The sequence below is a fragment of the Chroicocephalus ridibundus genome, chromosome 16 (genome assembly GCF_963924245.1).
Source record: "Chroicocephalus ridibundus chromosome 16, bChrRid1.1, whole genome shotgun sequence".
Taxonomy (NCBI): Eukaryota; Metazoa; Chordata; class Aves; order Charadriiformes; family Laridae; genus Chroicocephalus; species Chroicocephalus ridibundus.
Window position 1 is genome coordinate 3,860,171 of NC_086299.1, and position 15,103 is coordinate 3,875,273.

The 15,103-nt window shown below is 40.1% G+C and overlaps 2 protein-coding genes across 2 annotated transcripts in view; one reads left to right on the plus strand and one right to left on the minus strand.

The window, feature by feature from the left end:
• Positions 1-8,929, minus strand: part of PLCH2 (phospholipase C eta 2) — a 100,911-nt gene extending 91,982 nt beyond the window's left edge. The window contains exons 1-2 of the mRNA XM_063353727.1: positions 8,805-8,929; positions 6,340-6,726 (exon numbers count right to left, since the gene is read on the minus strand). The gene's annotated coding sequence lies outside the window, so the exon portion shown is untranslated. The remainder of the gene's footprint in view (positions 1-6,339; positions 6,727-8,804) is intronic.
• Positions 8,930-10,774: 1,845 nt separating this feature from the next.
• Positions 10,775-14,762, plus strand: PEX10 (peroxisomal biogenesis factor 10). The gene is made up of 6 exons (XM_063353654.1): positions 10,775-10,928; positions 11,227-11,307; positions 12,008-12,414; positions 13,212-13,387; positions 13,693-13,828; positions 14,520-14,762. Exons 1-6 carry the CDS (start codon positions 10,823-10,825, stop codon positions 14,589-14,591), a joined length of 978 nt encoding a protein of 325 aa, XP_063209724.1. The 5' UTR covers positions 10,775-10,822; the 3' UTR covers positions 14,592-14,762.
• Positions 14,763-15,103: the final 341 nt, after the last annotated feature.

The following is a 15,103-nucleotide window of genomic DNA, read 5'->3' on the forward strand; positions in this document are numbered from 1 at the left end:
GTTAGGAGACAGACAGGAAGTGACTACTGCTGAAAAACTAAGATTTACTGCACATGGGAATTTGTGAGTCATACTAAAGAGGAGACACAGACTACAGGTTCCAATGCCATTTGTAATCAAGAGATCTATAACACTAATAATGTTAATACTCTCAATTATGTTAGCAGTCTTGGTCACTCTTCGGAATCCCAACATGCTCCTTTGAACATCTCAAATCTAATCTATTTGCATTGTCCTTAGGGTCACATGCTACTCTTTGTTAAGATTAATAATTGATCTATATTTAAGTGCCTTTTATAAGAAACAGTTGAGTTGGGGAGCATTGGATTCTATTGGTTCACATTTCACACTTCATTTCCAATAAATGCTCCTAGAAATTAGTTGATAAAAATACTGTTTTCTGTGCACTCCCCTAATGCCAATGTCTATAAAGATCATCTTTCAGACATTTTTGAGAACTTAGTCACCGTCCTGGACCTAAGGCTGGGCAAAGGTTTTTATCAGGATTTGCACAGCTGGCAACATTTTAATTCACCACAGTAAGGAACCTGAACAGAATCAAAAGCATGGTCTCTTTTCAAGTTGGTCTTTCTTCACACCACCCTACTATAAGATGGAAACTGAACTGGTGAAAGTGACTGCTACATGTGTATACTGCAAATAAGAGAAACACACTTATACTTGGCAACTTAAAGAGAAAGCTGTATTTTTTTTTTCCCCCCAAACATCCAAACTCATTTCTTAAGTTAATTAATCTCCTTCTCCGTTAGCAGGAAGGGGTCTGGGAACCACTCAATCCATTCTCATGTTGTCAAACAGAAAGCAGGGATACACACACTAACTAATGGACGTGCTACACGGTACCAAGTCTTTAGGGCTTCATCCAATCGATGTCAAAGTCCAGCCCTGCTTTGTTCACCACGTCATCCTGGACTTTAGTACTTTGTTAGTCAATAAATAACATTTACTTCAATAACCTCATCTCATTCAGAATCTGTCTAAACTCTTAGGAGGGGAAGAAATAAGTAGGAAAGGTCAGTTTTTTCTATAGGATACAAAAAACCTATTAAGTTATTTAACGAAGGATGATCCAAAAACAAGATCCTAGACTGCAGTCTCACTATCCAAGGCATACAGCACCAAATGTGGGAAGCCTGCCATATGAGGAAAGGCTGAGAGAATTGAGTTTGTGCAGCCTTGAGAAAAGAAGGCTTAGGGGAGACCTTATCACCATGTTCCAGTATTTCAAGGGCGGATACAAAGAAGGTGGATTCTCCCTTTTTACAAGGAGTCGCATGGCAAAGACGAGGGGTGATGGGTACAAGTTACTCCAGGGTAGATTCCAATTGGACACAAGAGGAAAATTTTTCACCATGAGAACAATCAGCCATTGGAATAATCTCCCCAGGGAGTGGTGAATTCCCCATCATTGTAAGATTCAGTTGCACAGGGTGCCAGGCCATCTTGTCTATATCATGCTTTTGCCAAGAAAGGTTGGGCCAGATGATCCTTGAGGTCCCTTCCAACCTGGGATTCTATGACATCCACTAAGTGGTTTCTAAGTGTAAACAAAACACACAAACCCCAAATCGACACACCAGAGGCCGACTCTAAGTGCGCATTACAACAATTGGTAAACCCCATCTTTATCAAAGACTCACTCCAAAGCCAGTGGAGTTTGAGCAGTCTTTCTTGCCATTTCAGTCATCTGACAACCTATCTTCAGCTCCACTCACAGCCAGCTACCTTTGTACAATTCAATGTGGTCACATCCTTGACACACCAAACCAAGTAGAATATATTTCACTTAGTTCTTGCAGCAATCCCACTAAATAATACCAGCACATCACACATCCCAAAGTTCTGTTTTTCACTCTCTCCTCTGCAGGCTATATAGCTTCTTCTAGGCACTTCAATTGCAAGCTTCCGTTGTTTCCTCAGGCTCCATTCCTTGCTTTTTTTTCTTTTTTTTTTTAATACATAGAACACGAATTACACGTTTTCAGTTAAAGGCAGAGAAAACTTCCAGAAAATACGTTCCAGCATCTAAGGGCACTAGGAAATCTGGAATAACAAGCTAGGGGGGCACATTGAAGGGCAGAAGAGGCAGGGAGGAGCTTCTTTTAAGTTATTTTACAATAACTAGTCCTGCAAGGAGAGCTATGAAGAGACATCCTCTTAACATCAGATTCAACACAAAAAGTGGTATTGCAAGTTTCTCCATAATGGCCTTTGGCAAACAACACCTGGAAGGGATGGGAACTACATAGTTTTTGCAGCAGTTTTAATCTCTCCCAGGAATGTTAACGTGTAAAGCTCCTTTACCTTCCCACCTGATTTCCCTCTTCATTTCTGAGGCAATCCAGAGCTCCCTGACATCTTAATAGTTGTCAGAAGATTCTCCAGGAGCCATTCCTTAATTAAATGGAAACAAGCAAGGCTGTGACGAACAAGAGAAATACAGGGCCAGGTCAGAACCAGGCATACAAAAATCAATCTCTCAAGTTGCATGCTGTATTTCTGACTCAAATGGATCTGAAACTTCACTCAGTTAATGCCACGGATATGGAGAAATGGCACTTCTAAAATTATTTCAGTGTGTATTTTAATGTTTACCTCATGCTTGCCTGAAATCCAACCTCAGATGGATCAGACAGTGAGCTCTTTAACAAATGAGGTCCAAAAGCCAGCAGGTTAGCATCAAGCAGCTAGAGGCTTAGCAACAGAATTCTTACATAGCTCTTCTCACCAAAAGAGACTGACGCACTTGACTCAAAGAGTATATTTTATTCTCAAAGAGTATATTTTATTGTGGCCACTTCGCACCTGAGGAAGTTGGTCATGGCATGTAGCCTGAAACATCATCTCCCCATCCCGAACCCCATCTTCTTCATTTTCTCATCTCTTTAATGAACGCTTCAGGATTTTGGTTCAATTCCTATTTAGGAAAGAAATAATTTTTCAAGCGTGGACTCCAGCTACCATTGTTCCTTTTTTAGCCATTGTACTTCCTGCAGAAGAACAGAAGCCAAGATTCTCAAAGTACTGAAGCATTAGACCTGCTTGACTTGACGTCTACATCCAAAATTTCTATCAATAATGCACAGACTCACATGCAGTCTGCCACATAGTAACGTACAGAAAACAACAGGAAGGAAAGTTAGAACTTTGCCTAAGCATGTGTAAAGATTTGTCACAGCCTGCAGGTTTACAGGTACCTATCCAATGACTTTACTGTGTACTTACATGTGCTGAAGGCAAGCACTCCACGCCCACAAAATGGAGACAGATTAAACAATGAATAAAAGGTTTGGAAATTCCCTACAGATTTAGAGTCTGTATTCTAAGCAGTAACGTGGAAGTCCAGAACTTCATAATGACTTGCAGCAAATACTGGGCTGAGATGTTCTACAAGGTGGCCACGTACATTATACTTAGTTCAGGGGCCAGGGTGACAGAATAGCTGTCCCTTTGGAAAAGGGACTTGGCTCATGTTATAGAACCCTTTTCTTCACTATCATCTGATCCTGAATGTATGGTCTATATCTACTACTCACTTCGTATATGCCATTAAGAATTATTCACAATAAGTGACATACAGGAAGGTTTGCTGTCATTTAGCGAGGCCGGCGGTATCAATGAGAGCAGAGGCTAACTCACAAATAAGACCAAGACAGTGGAAGTGAGTGAAAGAAAATTCAGGTGTAACACTGGAGAATATATTTCAATAGTAAGATCAGATTAATTTAAGTCTATCATGGGAAGCAGCGGGTCATTTTATAGATAACTAATGCAGAACTGAGATATCTTGGTGCACGACAAATGTATTGCAGTAAATTCAGATGATGCATAGTAACTGAGAGACCTTCTTTACTGAGAAACCTCTTCAGCCTTATCTTATTACCCACTGAAATGTATTTATACAATCATTTTCTCAGCTCTGGACAAATTAACAGGACTAACAAGAACAAATTCCAGTGATGTTCACAAATAAGTTGGCCCTTTTGAATTATATTTAGGAACCGAGTGCTCTGTACATTTTATTTTAAAACCAAAGTGAGGTTGTGGTGTTCCAAAACTGTGAATACAGAACTTTAAAAGAACCATACACTCTATATCTTTTATTCCTAACCAAGAATAAAGATTCTTTTACAAAAGAATTTCAGTCTTCCACCTCTACAACTTTTTACAATATGTGAATGTTACCAACAAGCCCTCACAGTGGGAAGGACTTCCTGCAGCAACATTCACTCAGATACACTCAGACAATTTAGGCTAAGTACGGAGTAGCTTTTAATTCAGCATAAATTACAGAAATGATGAATGCCACATAAGAAGAAAACAAAAGCCTTTTCAGATAATGTAAAAGGAGCTTGGCCATGAACTAGAAAGTTATCGTCATTTTTGCAAAGCCAGAACATAAAACAACCAAAAGCAAGGTATGACTGAAAATTTTGCTGTGGTCTCTAGGGCATGAATTCAATAAATTTTACACAAATTTACAGGCAAGACATTCTACTGTAAAGTCTCATTTGCTTACCAATGACAAGGCATAAGTTAACAAAAAAATCCATGCATCTGTGGCCCTAGAAGACTTATGGTTCTATAAGATGAGACTCTCCATGAGTTGCAAGGACAATCAGAGAAAAAATTAACTTTCCAAGACTAATGTAAGGATTAGACAAACTAACAAAAAATACATACTCAGATTAAAGTTCTCCTGGCTTTAGACAGGAAGCAATACCTTAGGCAGGTGATCAGAATGATAGATTCTTTGGGCTGAGAAGAATCAAAACATGCTGCATTATAAGAGCTAATCTTCCCAATGTACTCATTACATACAAGAATCAGCAACCCCTTAGTGTTTCAAGATTCAGTTATACAGGCTTATATTATACAGCATGTATGACAGAAGTAGATCTGGTAAAATATTTTACTTATTAATAAAAGAACCCACTGTTAACTGGTCTGCCATGTCAAATGTATCTATTATACCCAGTCATAGTCTCTAGCCTCTATATAATCAACCCTCAGTGCCCAGAAGCAGACAACCTAAAAAAAGTAGTCCACCTACTGAAGAGCTCAGAGACAAGTGACCATTTATTCTTCTGTTCTTCACACACTGGTACTGAGGTCATTAGAATGCAATAACTGTGACACCCTGCAATCTTGCCCACATTTAGATAACTAGCACATTTCATCAGTAGTCACTGACCTTCCCTCACAACCTCTGTCCTTCATTTGTACTAAACAGTTCCTTCATACATAATCTTACTAGGCAAAAAAGAATTCTCCACAGCTAAAGTTTTTTTTCCCCCCTCAGTAAAAACAGAAAAAGCTCTATTAATAGACAAAACTTTGACTAATTTTTTTTGAACAATAAAGAAACAACTTAACTTTGAGCTAGATTACAAAGATGGCATCAGTTTCCTATCTCAACCTTACCGCAGTCAGTAGTGCATCCTACTCTATTTCTACTTTATTTTTTAACAGTTGAACCTACCTCTACCATGAAACAAAACACGATTCTAGAAATTATCACCCTTAGGATTTGGCGTATGTTTAAGACCTACATTCTAAACTCTGGAGCCCAAGGTATTTGAAGCATACACAGCACTAGCAGTTTGGCCATCCTTATTATTTGCAAGGAAAGAACCGAAAATTCCTTCTCCACACCCCAAAACAATGACCAAAAAAACCAAACCAAACAACACATACCCTTTTCAAAGGGTCATGTGTGTCCTTCCTTCCAAATTAAGACTTACCAACTGTTCAGTCACAGAATCAGCCAGGTTATGTTATCTAGTATTTTATTCAAATATCTAAAGTTTATTTACATTCAACTTCTCTTAACCAAGTCAGTTTTAATTTTAGCTTAGCATACCTGTGAAAGCTTAAGGCTCAGGTTATCATTTCAGAATGAATGCACTAGTCTCTTGTGCTGAAGAAAGCAGTTGTCCAGTTAGAAAAGTCTAAACTTAAATCACAAATGTGATTTGCTTCATCTCTACAAGCTCAGAGAATCTAAAAACTTAGGACTAACAGAATTCCAAGGTTCCCAAACATTTTCATAAACAAGAGAAAGCATTACCAAAATAAAACAAGCATTAGACATCATGTTCTTTCCATTCTCTCTCTCCCTTAAAAAAACACAATAGCAAAAGTAGTAGCAAACTGCTGCAATCATAAAGCTACATATATTCCTGCGGTAGCATATTACAAAATTTGTTGCTAAGTTCTAAGAGTGAGCAGAAGTGTTAAAAGTACACCAAAATGATTCCTGAAAGAGAAAGTACCAAATTAAAATAAAACAAAACCAAACCACCCCCCCACACGCACCTTTGTCTCTTCTCTCCGGACAGTGCAGACAAGCTGTCCCAGCTTCTTTGCACGGTGCATCGGAACCTCCATAAGCGTGACAAAAAAAACGGGGGAGGGAACTGCAAAGTCTGAGCGCGAAGGCTCCGCCCCTGCATTTTACATGTTAAGGGTTCTCAGCTCACTGGTCACAAAGCAGCTCTTACAGTCCTTATTCAAACAGTTCAGCTCCAGGGTAACAAGTTCAAAGTGGGAGGAGGCAAAAGGAACCAGAGGGTGGTAACAATCCTGAACAGCCATTTCGTTCCTTTTCCATGTGCAGAACCTGTTCTTCAGGTTGGAAACTGAAACATCTGCCTGTTGCCGCGTTTGAAAGCTGCACTCCAAACCTCTTCCATACTAACAGGTCTGCAGAGGTAAAACCATATTTAATAATGCACAGACAAGCAACATGTGGGAGGAAAAGTTAATCATTGCTGTGCACCAAGTTTGTTTTACATTTTGGACTTCCTTACGTTAACGTTAGTGAAACAACTCACTCCCTTATCAGGTCTGTTATAAGGAAAAGTAGAGAAGCATGCAATGGAAATAAAGTCTGCACAGATGCACCTTGCCAAAGGTTAAGCAAAACACAGCAGCTAAATTTTAAAAGATATGGCAGTTTTCTGCAGTCGCCAATATAAATCAGAATACCAGTGAGAGGTGAGCCCCAGCTACACTAACACACAGAAACACCGCACAGCACTGGAACAGGAGCCATCTCATGTCACATTCGTATGACTATTGCGAAAGGATTACTTACAAATGTGTTTTCATAGAACAACCTTGCTCTTTCAAAATCATTATTCTTCAAAAAGGAAGTATGCAAAATCATATGGAAGTGAGAAAATGGAAGGAAGGAGAAGTAAGGTGTAACTCCCTTGAATACACCACACATTTGCCAGTTCATGAGGCCAGTGCTCCTCACTTCCACATATCACTGGACATTATCATCTTCAGTGTATATTTGTAAAGAACTACCAATACACTACCAATGCATTTCAGCCTCACATCTAATGTAAAATAAAAAATCTAAAATAAAAACTAAGACAATTGGTTTCCTAAAACCTTGTTAGAGGAAGGGAAACTACCTGAAATACACAGAATGAACACAAATTTGAGTTTAGACTGACACCTGCAGCACAATACTGGCCCTCAACAGGCAGTGGTTTTTATTGCCGTGCAAAGTCTAGTTTCAGGAGAAGAAATTTCATCACATGACATATGGCAGCATAACTACCAAGGTACTAATAAGAAGAAAAAAGTGAGAGAAAGAACAAAAAAGGTAAAAGTGGAAGGCAGACCAAAGAAAAATATCTCTTTCACTAGCCAAGTATCCTGAAATTCACCAAGAGTGTGCTAGATTGAATGTTTAATATTAAATTATTTCACTTTGTTACTTCTCAGCTAACAGTCCTACCCCATGCTTTTAATTTTTTTAATTTGCCTGTTTTGCATTTTTCCCTGAATATTCACACTTCTTAACTGTTACTTGTCTACAAAGAGCAAAGTCATAGACTACAGAACATTCCCTTAATAAAGAACTAATAGGAAAAAAAAGTCTGTCCACTATAGAACTATTTATAATTGCAACTTATCAGCAGCAAGGGTTTGTCCTGCAAGAACAGCGAACTGTCCAAAAGCATATATGAGTAGCTGTAACATGGATACAAACGACTTCCTTTTTCCTGAGAGCATTCAGGAGCTTGTCAGGTTTAAAAATAAATATATTTAGGTACTTCTTTTTTCTCATAAACAACATATTGACATACACACTCGAAAACTCCAGAGCACTTAAAAATAGAGCCCAATGCTGCACCAGGAGACACAACACTGAACTAGGAGTATTTCCAACTCATTAGTTTCTAGATATCATATCACCTCTTTGTTTCTCAATTTATCCCATCTTCTAAGAAGAGATAATGACATTGATTTATTATGTATTTTAGTGACAAAAAAAAAAGAACTATAGAAATATCATTACTGTTATACACACATGCCAATACAACTTCTCATGTGAAACACAGCAGCTACCTAAACAATTCACAATGCTGGAAATCAAGAAATGAAGAGTGTGTTTCATTACTACAATAATCAGTTACAACGCGAGAGGTGGAAAGAGAGTTCTATCCCTCTCTTACTTACAACTTTCAGTGCAAGCAAGCAGCTAACTGAAACAGAGGTCAATTCTCCTCAATGGTATATAAATGAAAGTTGTCTACCCAAAATGGAGAGGTTATTTGGCATGATGTCATCTCCTCAGTTCAAAACAAAAAAAATATTTTTGAATTATTTTCTAGATTTGGACAACTCTCCTATTTTTTAAAGAAGAACATACATTTATTGCCATACTCAACAGAACACCCACCCTTCAAAATATCACAAACCAAGAATATAACAAATAGAATATAACAAAATAACAAACTTCTAAGGAATGAAAGTCTGACCTTCAGAAGCCTAAACTCATCTTCAGCTTTATAAAGGGTTTCCAGTCTAATAATTAAGTGTTCATTAGCCAGCATTTCAGCTTTGCTAAAAACGTCTCTTGAGCTCTTCTTTGGTTTCTTCACCTATAAAACAAGAAAACAGTCTTTACCCACTTTGATAAAATGGCAACAAACATTTACCCTGCACACTTAGCAAAACATATATCTCATACAGAGCACAAATGAGAAATTATACCTACCACTCTAATCAACTTCCCCAACAGTTGCTCACAACCCAGCACACATCACCCTGAGTTAAGTTAGTAGCTCTAACAAAATATCACCATTTGCTCTTAACTCCCCCTAGATTTCTCAGGTGCAACTGATTTAAGAGAAATTAACCTCTTGATTGCTGAAGGAAATCATAGGATACAAGACAAAGTAAAAGCTACCTATCACAGTCAGTAGAAAGATTAAACTGGGCTTAGGACGCACTTGTTGCACTGCCTTTGCAATGTTGAAATAGCAAGCAGCACTTTTGTGGTGAGAAAGTTACCAAGTCCTCTAATTTTAACCACGCTCTTTCCATGGTTGGTATTTTTCTGAACAATTGAGATGTTGGACGCATAAGATAGCATGGAAATCATAGCTGTCATTTTAAACAAAAATCAAAACATATGGGAGTACACGGTGAATTTGAATTCTGAATGAAATGATCCAAAGATGGGTCAATTGGTTTCATTTTCATATTTTTAATAAATGCAATAGTTTAGGGTAGCAGCTTCAGGTTTCTTAACTTGGGACATATCAGGTCATCATGATACATCAAGATTTAAGTGCATACTAGATGTAAAAATTTTACATTCAATATCCCATTTCTCATGGGATATTTTCTTATACGGGTGCTCCCCCTACTGTTTTAATAAATAAAACGTTCAAATGTTTTTCCTTGATTGCACTGATTTTACAGCTACAGATTGAACAATCTGCAATTTCATTTATGCTATACACCTTTCCATACAGTAGCAAATAAAAATCTGAGTTGCACCTGGGGCAAGGAGGGAGGGGTAGGAATGCATTACTTAACCCTAAGATTCACCACAGCTTTACTTACAATTTACAACTTACTTTTGGTACAGTTAAATTAGAACTTTGATGTCGCAGGTTGTGTTGCTAATAACAGACTACTGAAAACTTTAATAAAAACTACAAAGATCGAGTTTACTTGTATTTATGTTTGTAGGTAAGCTTTCTGCTTCTCAGCACTGAGAGGAAAAAAAAAACCAAGTCAAGCTCCAACTCTCTCACATTACTTTCAAGTGAGTTACTACAATATTAGTCCATAAAATCCTCTGGAAAACATCTATCTTAATCCAAGTGGAAGTAGTTTTGCCAAATAAATCAATTACATTGTAGAACTCTTTAACTTCTCCCTCACTTAAGCATGTTGCAAAACTGATTTTATAACTACATGACATTAAAATCCATTAAGAAACTTTTTTTGACAAAAATGAATGTATCAGGCTTCAAGATGGGTAGTAAACATTTTCAGAAAGCTGTTACCTTTGTTAAAAAGGCCATTGTTTGTAGAGAACATGGAAAAAAAATTCTATGTTTTTCTAAGCAGTAGTCACACCTGCAACAGCCTCACAGTAGGCAATGGATTCTGGCTGTCTCCATCAAGAGGCCAATAAGCTTTATGCCAAGAGTGCCTAAACAAGCTCAAGTCTTAAATAAAACAGCACCTAGACGCAATTTATCAGACACGCTGCTGACGTAGGCCCTAACGCGTTACCTTCACCCATCTTTCCCGCAGGCGCTAAAGGGGCGGCGGGAAGCGGCCGCCGCCGCCTCACGGGGCCTCCCCTCAGCCGCGCGCCCTCCCCGTGGGCGGTGCGCGATGACACCGGCTCCCTACGCCGGCCGCGCGCGCGCGCGGAGCGGTGCACCGCCCGCGTTCGCTTTGCGCGTTCGCTTTGCGCGTTCGCTTTGCAGCTCCGCAGCTCCGCCGCGCGGGGTCGCGTCTCCCTCCGCCCGCCATGGCGGCGGCGGGCCCGGCGCGGCTGGTGCGCTGCGGGCAGAAGGACGAGCTGCACCGGAGTGGGCTGCGCAGCGGGGCCGGCGCCGCGCTGCACGGGCTGGCGGGTAAAGCTTCCCTCGGAGGAGGGGTTTCCTCTCCACCCTGAGCCCTACCGAGAGGCTGGGCCGCCGGCATCGGCGTTGTGGCGGGGAGGGGGGGGACGGGGCTGCGGCGACACCGTCAGTGCTCCGGTAGCAGCGGGTGTGCCCCCCCCCCCGGCTTCGTGCCACCGCACGGTTCTCGGGCCGGGGAGGGAGGTGGGCCTATCCCTGGCGGAGGGGGGCCTGATCCAGCGTTGGGGCGTCGGGGAGAAAATCAGAGGCGGGAATTTCATGTCAAGTGACCACAACCATCGTCCCGCAGGTGCCAAGAAGTGGCTGGAATGGAGGAAAGAGATCGAACTGCTTTCCGATGTGGCCTACTTCGTCCTTACCACTTTGTCAGGTACTGTGCTGAGAAACTGCCCATTTGGCGTTTCATAGAATCACAGAATGGTTTGGGTTGGAAGGGACATTAAACCTCATCCAGTGCCACCCCTGCCCTGGGCAGGGACACCTCCCACCAGCCCAGGTTGCTCCAAGCCCCGTCCAGCCTGGCCTTGAACCCCTCCAGGGATGGGGCAGCCACAGCTGCTCTGGGCAACCTGGGCCAGTGTGAAAAGTGAGCTTTCTGTCCTGGGCAGCAGCTGTTTGATGGCGACCCCCAACCGGAGTGAGGCAGCTTGACAGTGATTTGTTTAATGTGGGGGTTTTGTTTGTTTTTTTGTTTGTTTTTCTATAAATGCCTCTTATTAAATATGAAACCACTAAATTGTCAGAAGTTTGAGTTCAAATGCAGCAGTTTATCAACCCAGATATACGTTCTTTTGAAAGCAAAAGTTCCTTTTAAAAAAGGGATGCACAACACTATGAAAAAGTATCCCTGCTTTAAGCCTAAAACCATTGCAGATATGGTGCTGCAGATGCTGATGTGAACATAACGCTCACCTCATTCAACACAAAAAATGCAACTATTTCTGAAACTCCAAAAGCTGATGTGTTCTGACCTGAGCAGCCTGTCACCACCGCTCAACCGTACAGAGAATGACAGTGACATTGCTGTTGCCATCTTACCCTGCATGTTTTCTGTTACACGTGTTATTTAGGATACCAGACTCTGGGTGAAGAGTATGTTAACATTGTCCAAGTTGACTCAACCAAGAAAAGGGTACCTTCTTTTCTTCGGCGGGCTGTCTTCATCGCTCTTCATGCTGTGGTACCCTATTGCTTAGAAAAGGGATTGCTGCATCTGGAACACGAGCTGCAGAGAGAAGCTGATGACTCCAGAACCTCACAGAGCAACCCGGCACTTGGCTTATCCAGCAGGACCTTAATGCGAAACTGGATACAGAAACAAGTTGTGGACCTTACGGAACAGCAGAAGAAAACAGTCTTACAGATTGTGTATGTTCTTAAACAATGCGTACCTTTACTTCATCGACTACATCTGGCAGTATTCTACATAAGCGGCACTTTTTATCACCTGTCAAAAAGAATTACAGGGATCACATATGTAAGTGGATGTATTTCTTGTTTGAAGGTAGTGTTCACTGCAGTTTTTTTGGCCTCCTTTGGAATGCCACGTGTGTAAACGGGATATAGAATTTGGCTGTAGCTGATTATAACATGGGCAGAGCAGACTGGGTGAGAGGGGAATTTTTAATAGTATGTAGAGGGGTTACGAGTCCCTGTGGTTGAAAGGTTATGGATAATAAGTGTGAATGCACTGTCAGAAGTTAATACCTTGTGTAACATCCAGAACACTGTCTAGTCCAGTCTGTCTTCTACATACATAGAAAAAGTGGCTTAAGAAATCCATGGGAAATAACTTGAATATAGTTTTGAACAAAAATCAGTACACATTTAGATACCATTTTTCTATACAAAGAGCTTAATTTCACAGTCTTTTCAATAAGTAACTTTCCAAAAAACATCAGCCACTGGCCCAAAAATGTGCGTAGACAGAAGACTCCTCAACAATTCCTGATGTCAGTGTGGAAGAGCGGTGTCTGAGTATTTGCTCAGCGCTACATAACAAAGCCAAACCTATCAAAGCAGCAGTTTTGGTGGACAGATTAACTCAAGACAACTGATCCCTACACAAACAGCACTGAAGTGTTGCCTGACTGAATGAGACACATCCAGGACATACTAGCTGTCCTGAGAGACAACAGGTTGATAAGTTCTAGAAATATGTCAATTTTTTGGACAGAAATGAGAATCCTAAATCAAGAATTTATTGATATGGGGAGGGGCATAGTATCATAAAACCCCAGTAACAAAACTTTTCTATTTCTGTGAACTACGTAGCTGCATTTTGGAGGACTGCAAGGAGAAGATCAGAGTATTCGATCAAGTTACAAGTTTCTTGGAATAATTTCACTCTTCCATCTTCTTCTAACAATTGGTGTTCAGATGTACAGCTTCAAACAGAAGCAGAGAGCAAGGCACGAATGGAAACTACACCGCAACCTAGCTCATCAAAAGTATGATTGTTTTTACTTACTAGGAAAGAGGTGGAAGCAATGGTGGGAAATGTAATACCTTTCATGAACAGGGAAAACCCTGTAGTGACACTTTGACTTAAGTTACAACCTGATGCAGTGTAACTTGTGCTGCATTCCTCACCGTTTTAAGCATCTCATAGATTTCATCATGCTTTGCTTTCATGTTTTTGAGAGCTTCACAAAAAGGATTAATACTTGAAGGGGTTTACCTTAAGATGCTGTTATCAAATATTTCTTACAAGCAGGCTAAATAAAATTAAGTAATATATAACTATGTTAATTAGAAATACGACCAAGGAAAAAAATACTGGGCGCCACTCCCGCTGCACTTTGTGTTTGGAAGAACGGAGACATACAACAGCCACACCTTGTGGGCACCTCTTCTGCTGGGAATGCATCACGGAGTGGTGTAACACCAGAGTAAGTACAGAAGGACAAATGGAGACCGGAAGGGGTAAATGTGATGAAATTTCTATGTGACAATACCTGTCAGCCTGAGTGTTGAAGTAATACCCTTTAGCTAAAGCACCCAGAATCCCCACATGAGATTTTGCCAGAACCTACATATTTTATTAGAATAGAATGACTATGCATTACATAGATGAGGTAAATAAGGTGAGCAATTTTCTGTCCCAACCACTGAAATGCAATTGGGCTACTCTGGAAGTCAGACAGGGAGAAAAGTCCTTTGTCTACAGACCTAGGCTATAATTCTGACTGCAAAGAAACAAGAGGGAGTGATAACGTTCTGAAGTCTTCTTCACCTGACTTCCAGTAAAAAGGAATAAATAGGTTACAACCAAACTAAGTTAGCTCTTACGTGTGGTATTTTAAACTTGAATTTTGCGTTGGATTAATGAAATACAATAGTTTTCATCCATTAAGGTTTTTATAGACATTGTGCAATAAGACATTGTCCATTTGTTTTCTCTAAAGAGTGAAAACTGCTTGCCAGAAACAGACGCATTGGGTGTTAAGTTACAAATAAAATCTTTGCCAAGAGACTATGTCTGTGCTAGAATTCAGATGTATTACTACAGCTGTTTTAGAAACGAGTGGTGTTTAAATACAGCAATTCAGTACATCTGTCTAATTTCTTTTCTTTTTGTAGACAGAATGTCCACTGTGCAGAGAGAAGTTTCATCCTCAGAAACTGATCTACTTACGTCACTACCAACTGTAAAGGAAAAATCTATTCTCTTTCATGACAAGGGCCTCAGCTCTCATACCCTTTATGAAGTTGTCATACAGCTTGAGTTAGTCCAAGAAAAAGACTTTATTATAAAACTGGTAACTGCCTGTGCAAGGTGGCACTTCATTTCTGTTTTACATAATAAATCTATTTCTGCCTCTACCCTTCTGTTTCTTCTAACGTGGTTCTTGACCACATTAAAAATGTGTCTTTCTAAAAAGTGCTTAACACAAAGGTAATAGTTTTCTTCACTTTGAACAATGAAAAATTTAAATCAGATTTCCATTCTCTAAAAGTAAGTGTAGATAATGAGTGTTCCAACATTTCATAGCATGCATAAGGTATTAGTAGTTCTACGATTTCTAAGACTCCCTTTCTCCTGTAACATAATGAGTCCATGCTGTAGACTTCAGGGGAAAAGGACAAAAGCTGTACACAAATCCTCAGTTTAACTGCAGTGGAAGTTCTGATGATAAATGTATGTCATATACCATTCTGTTCTC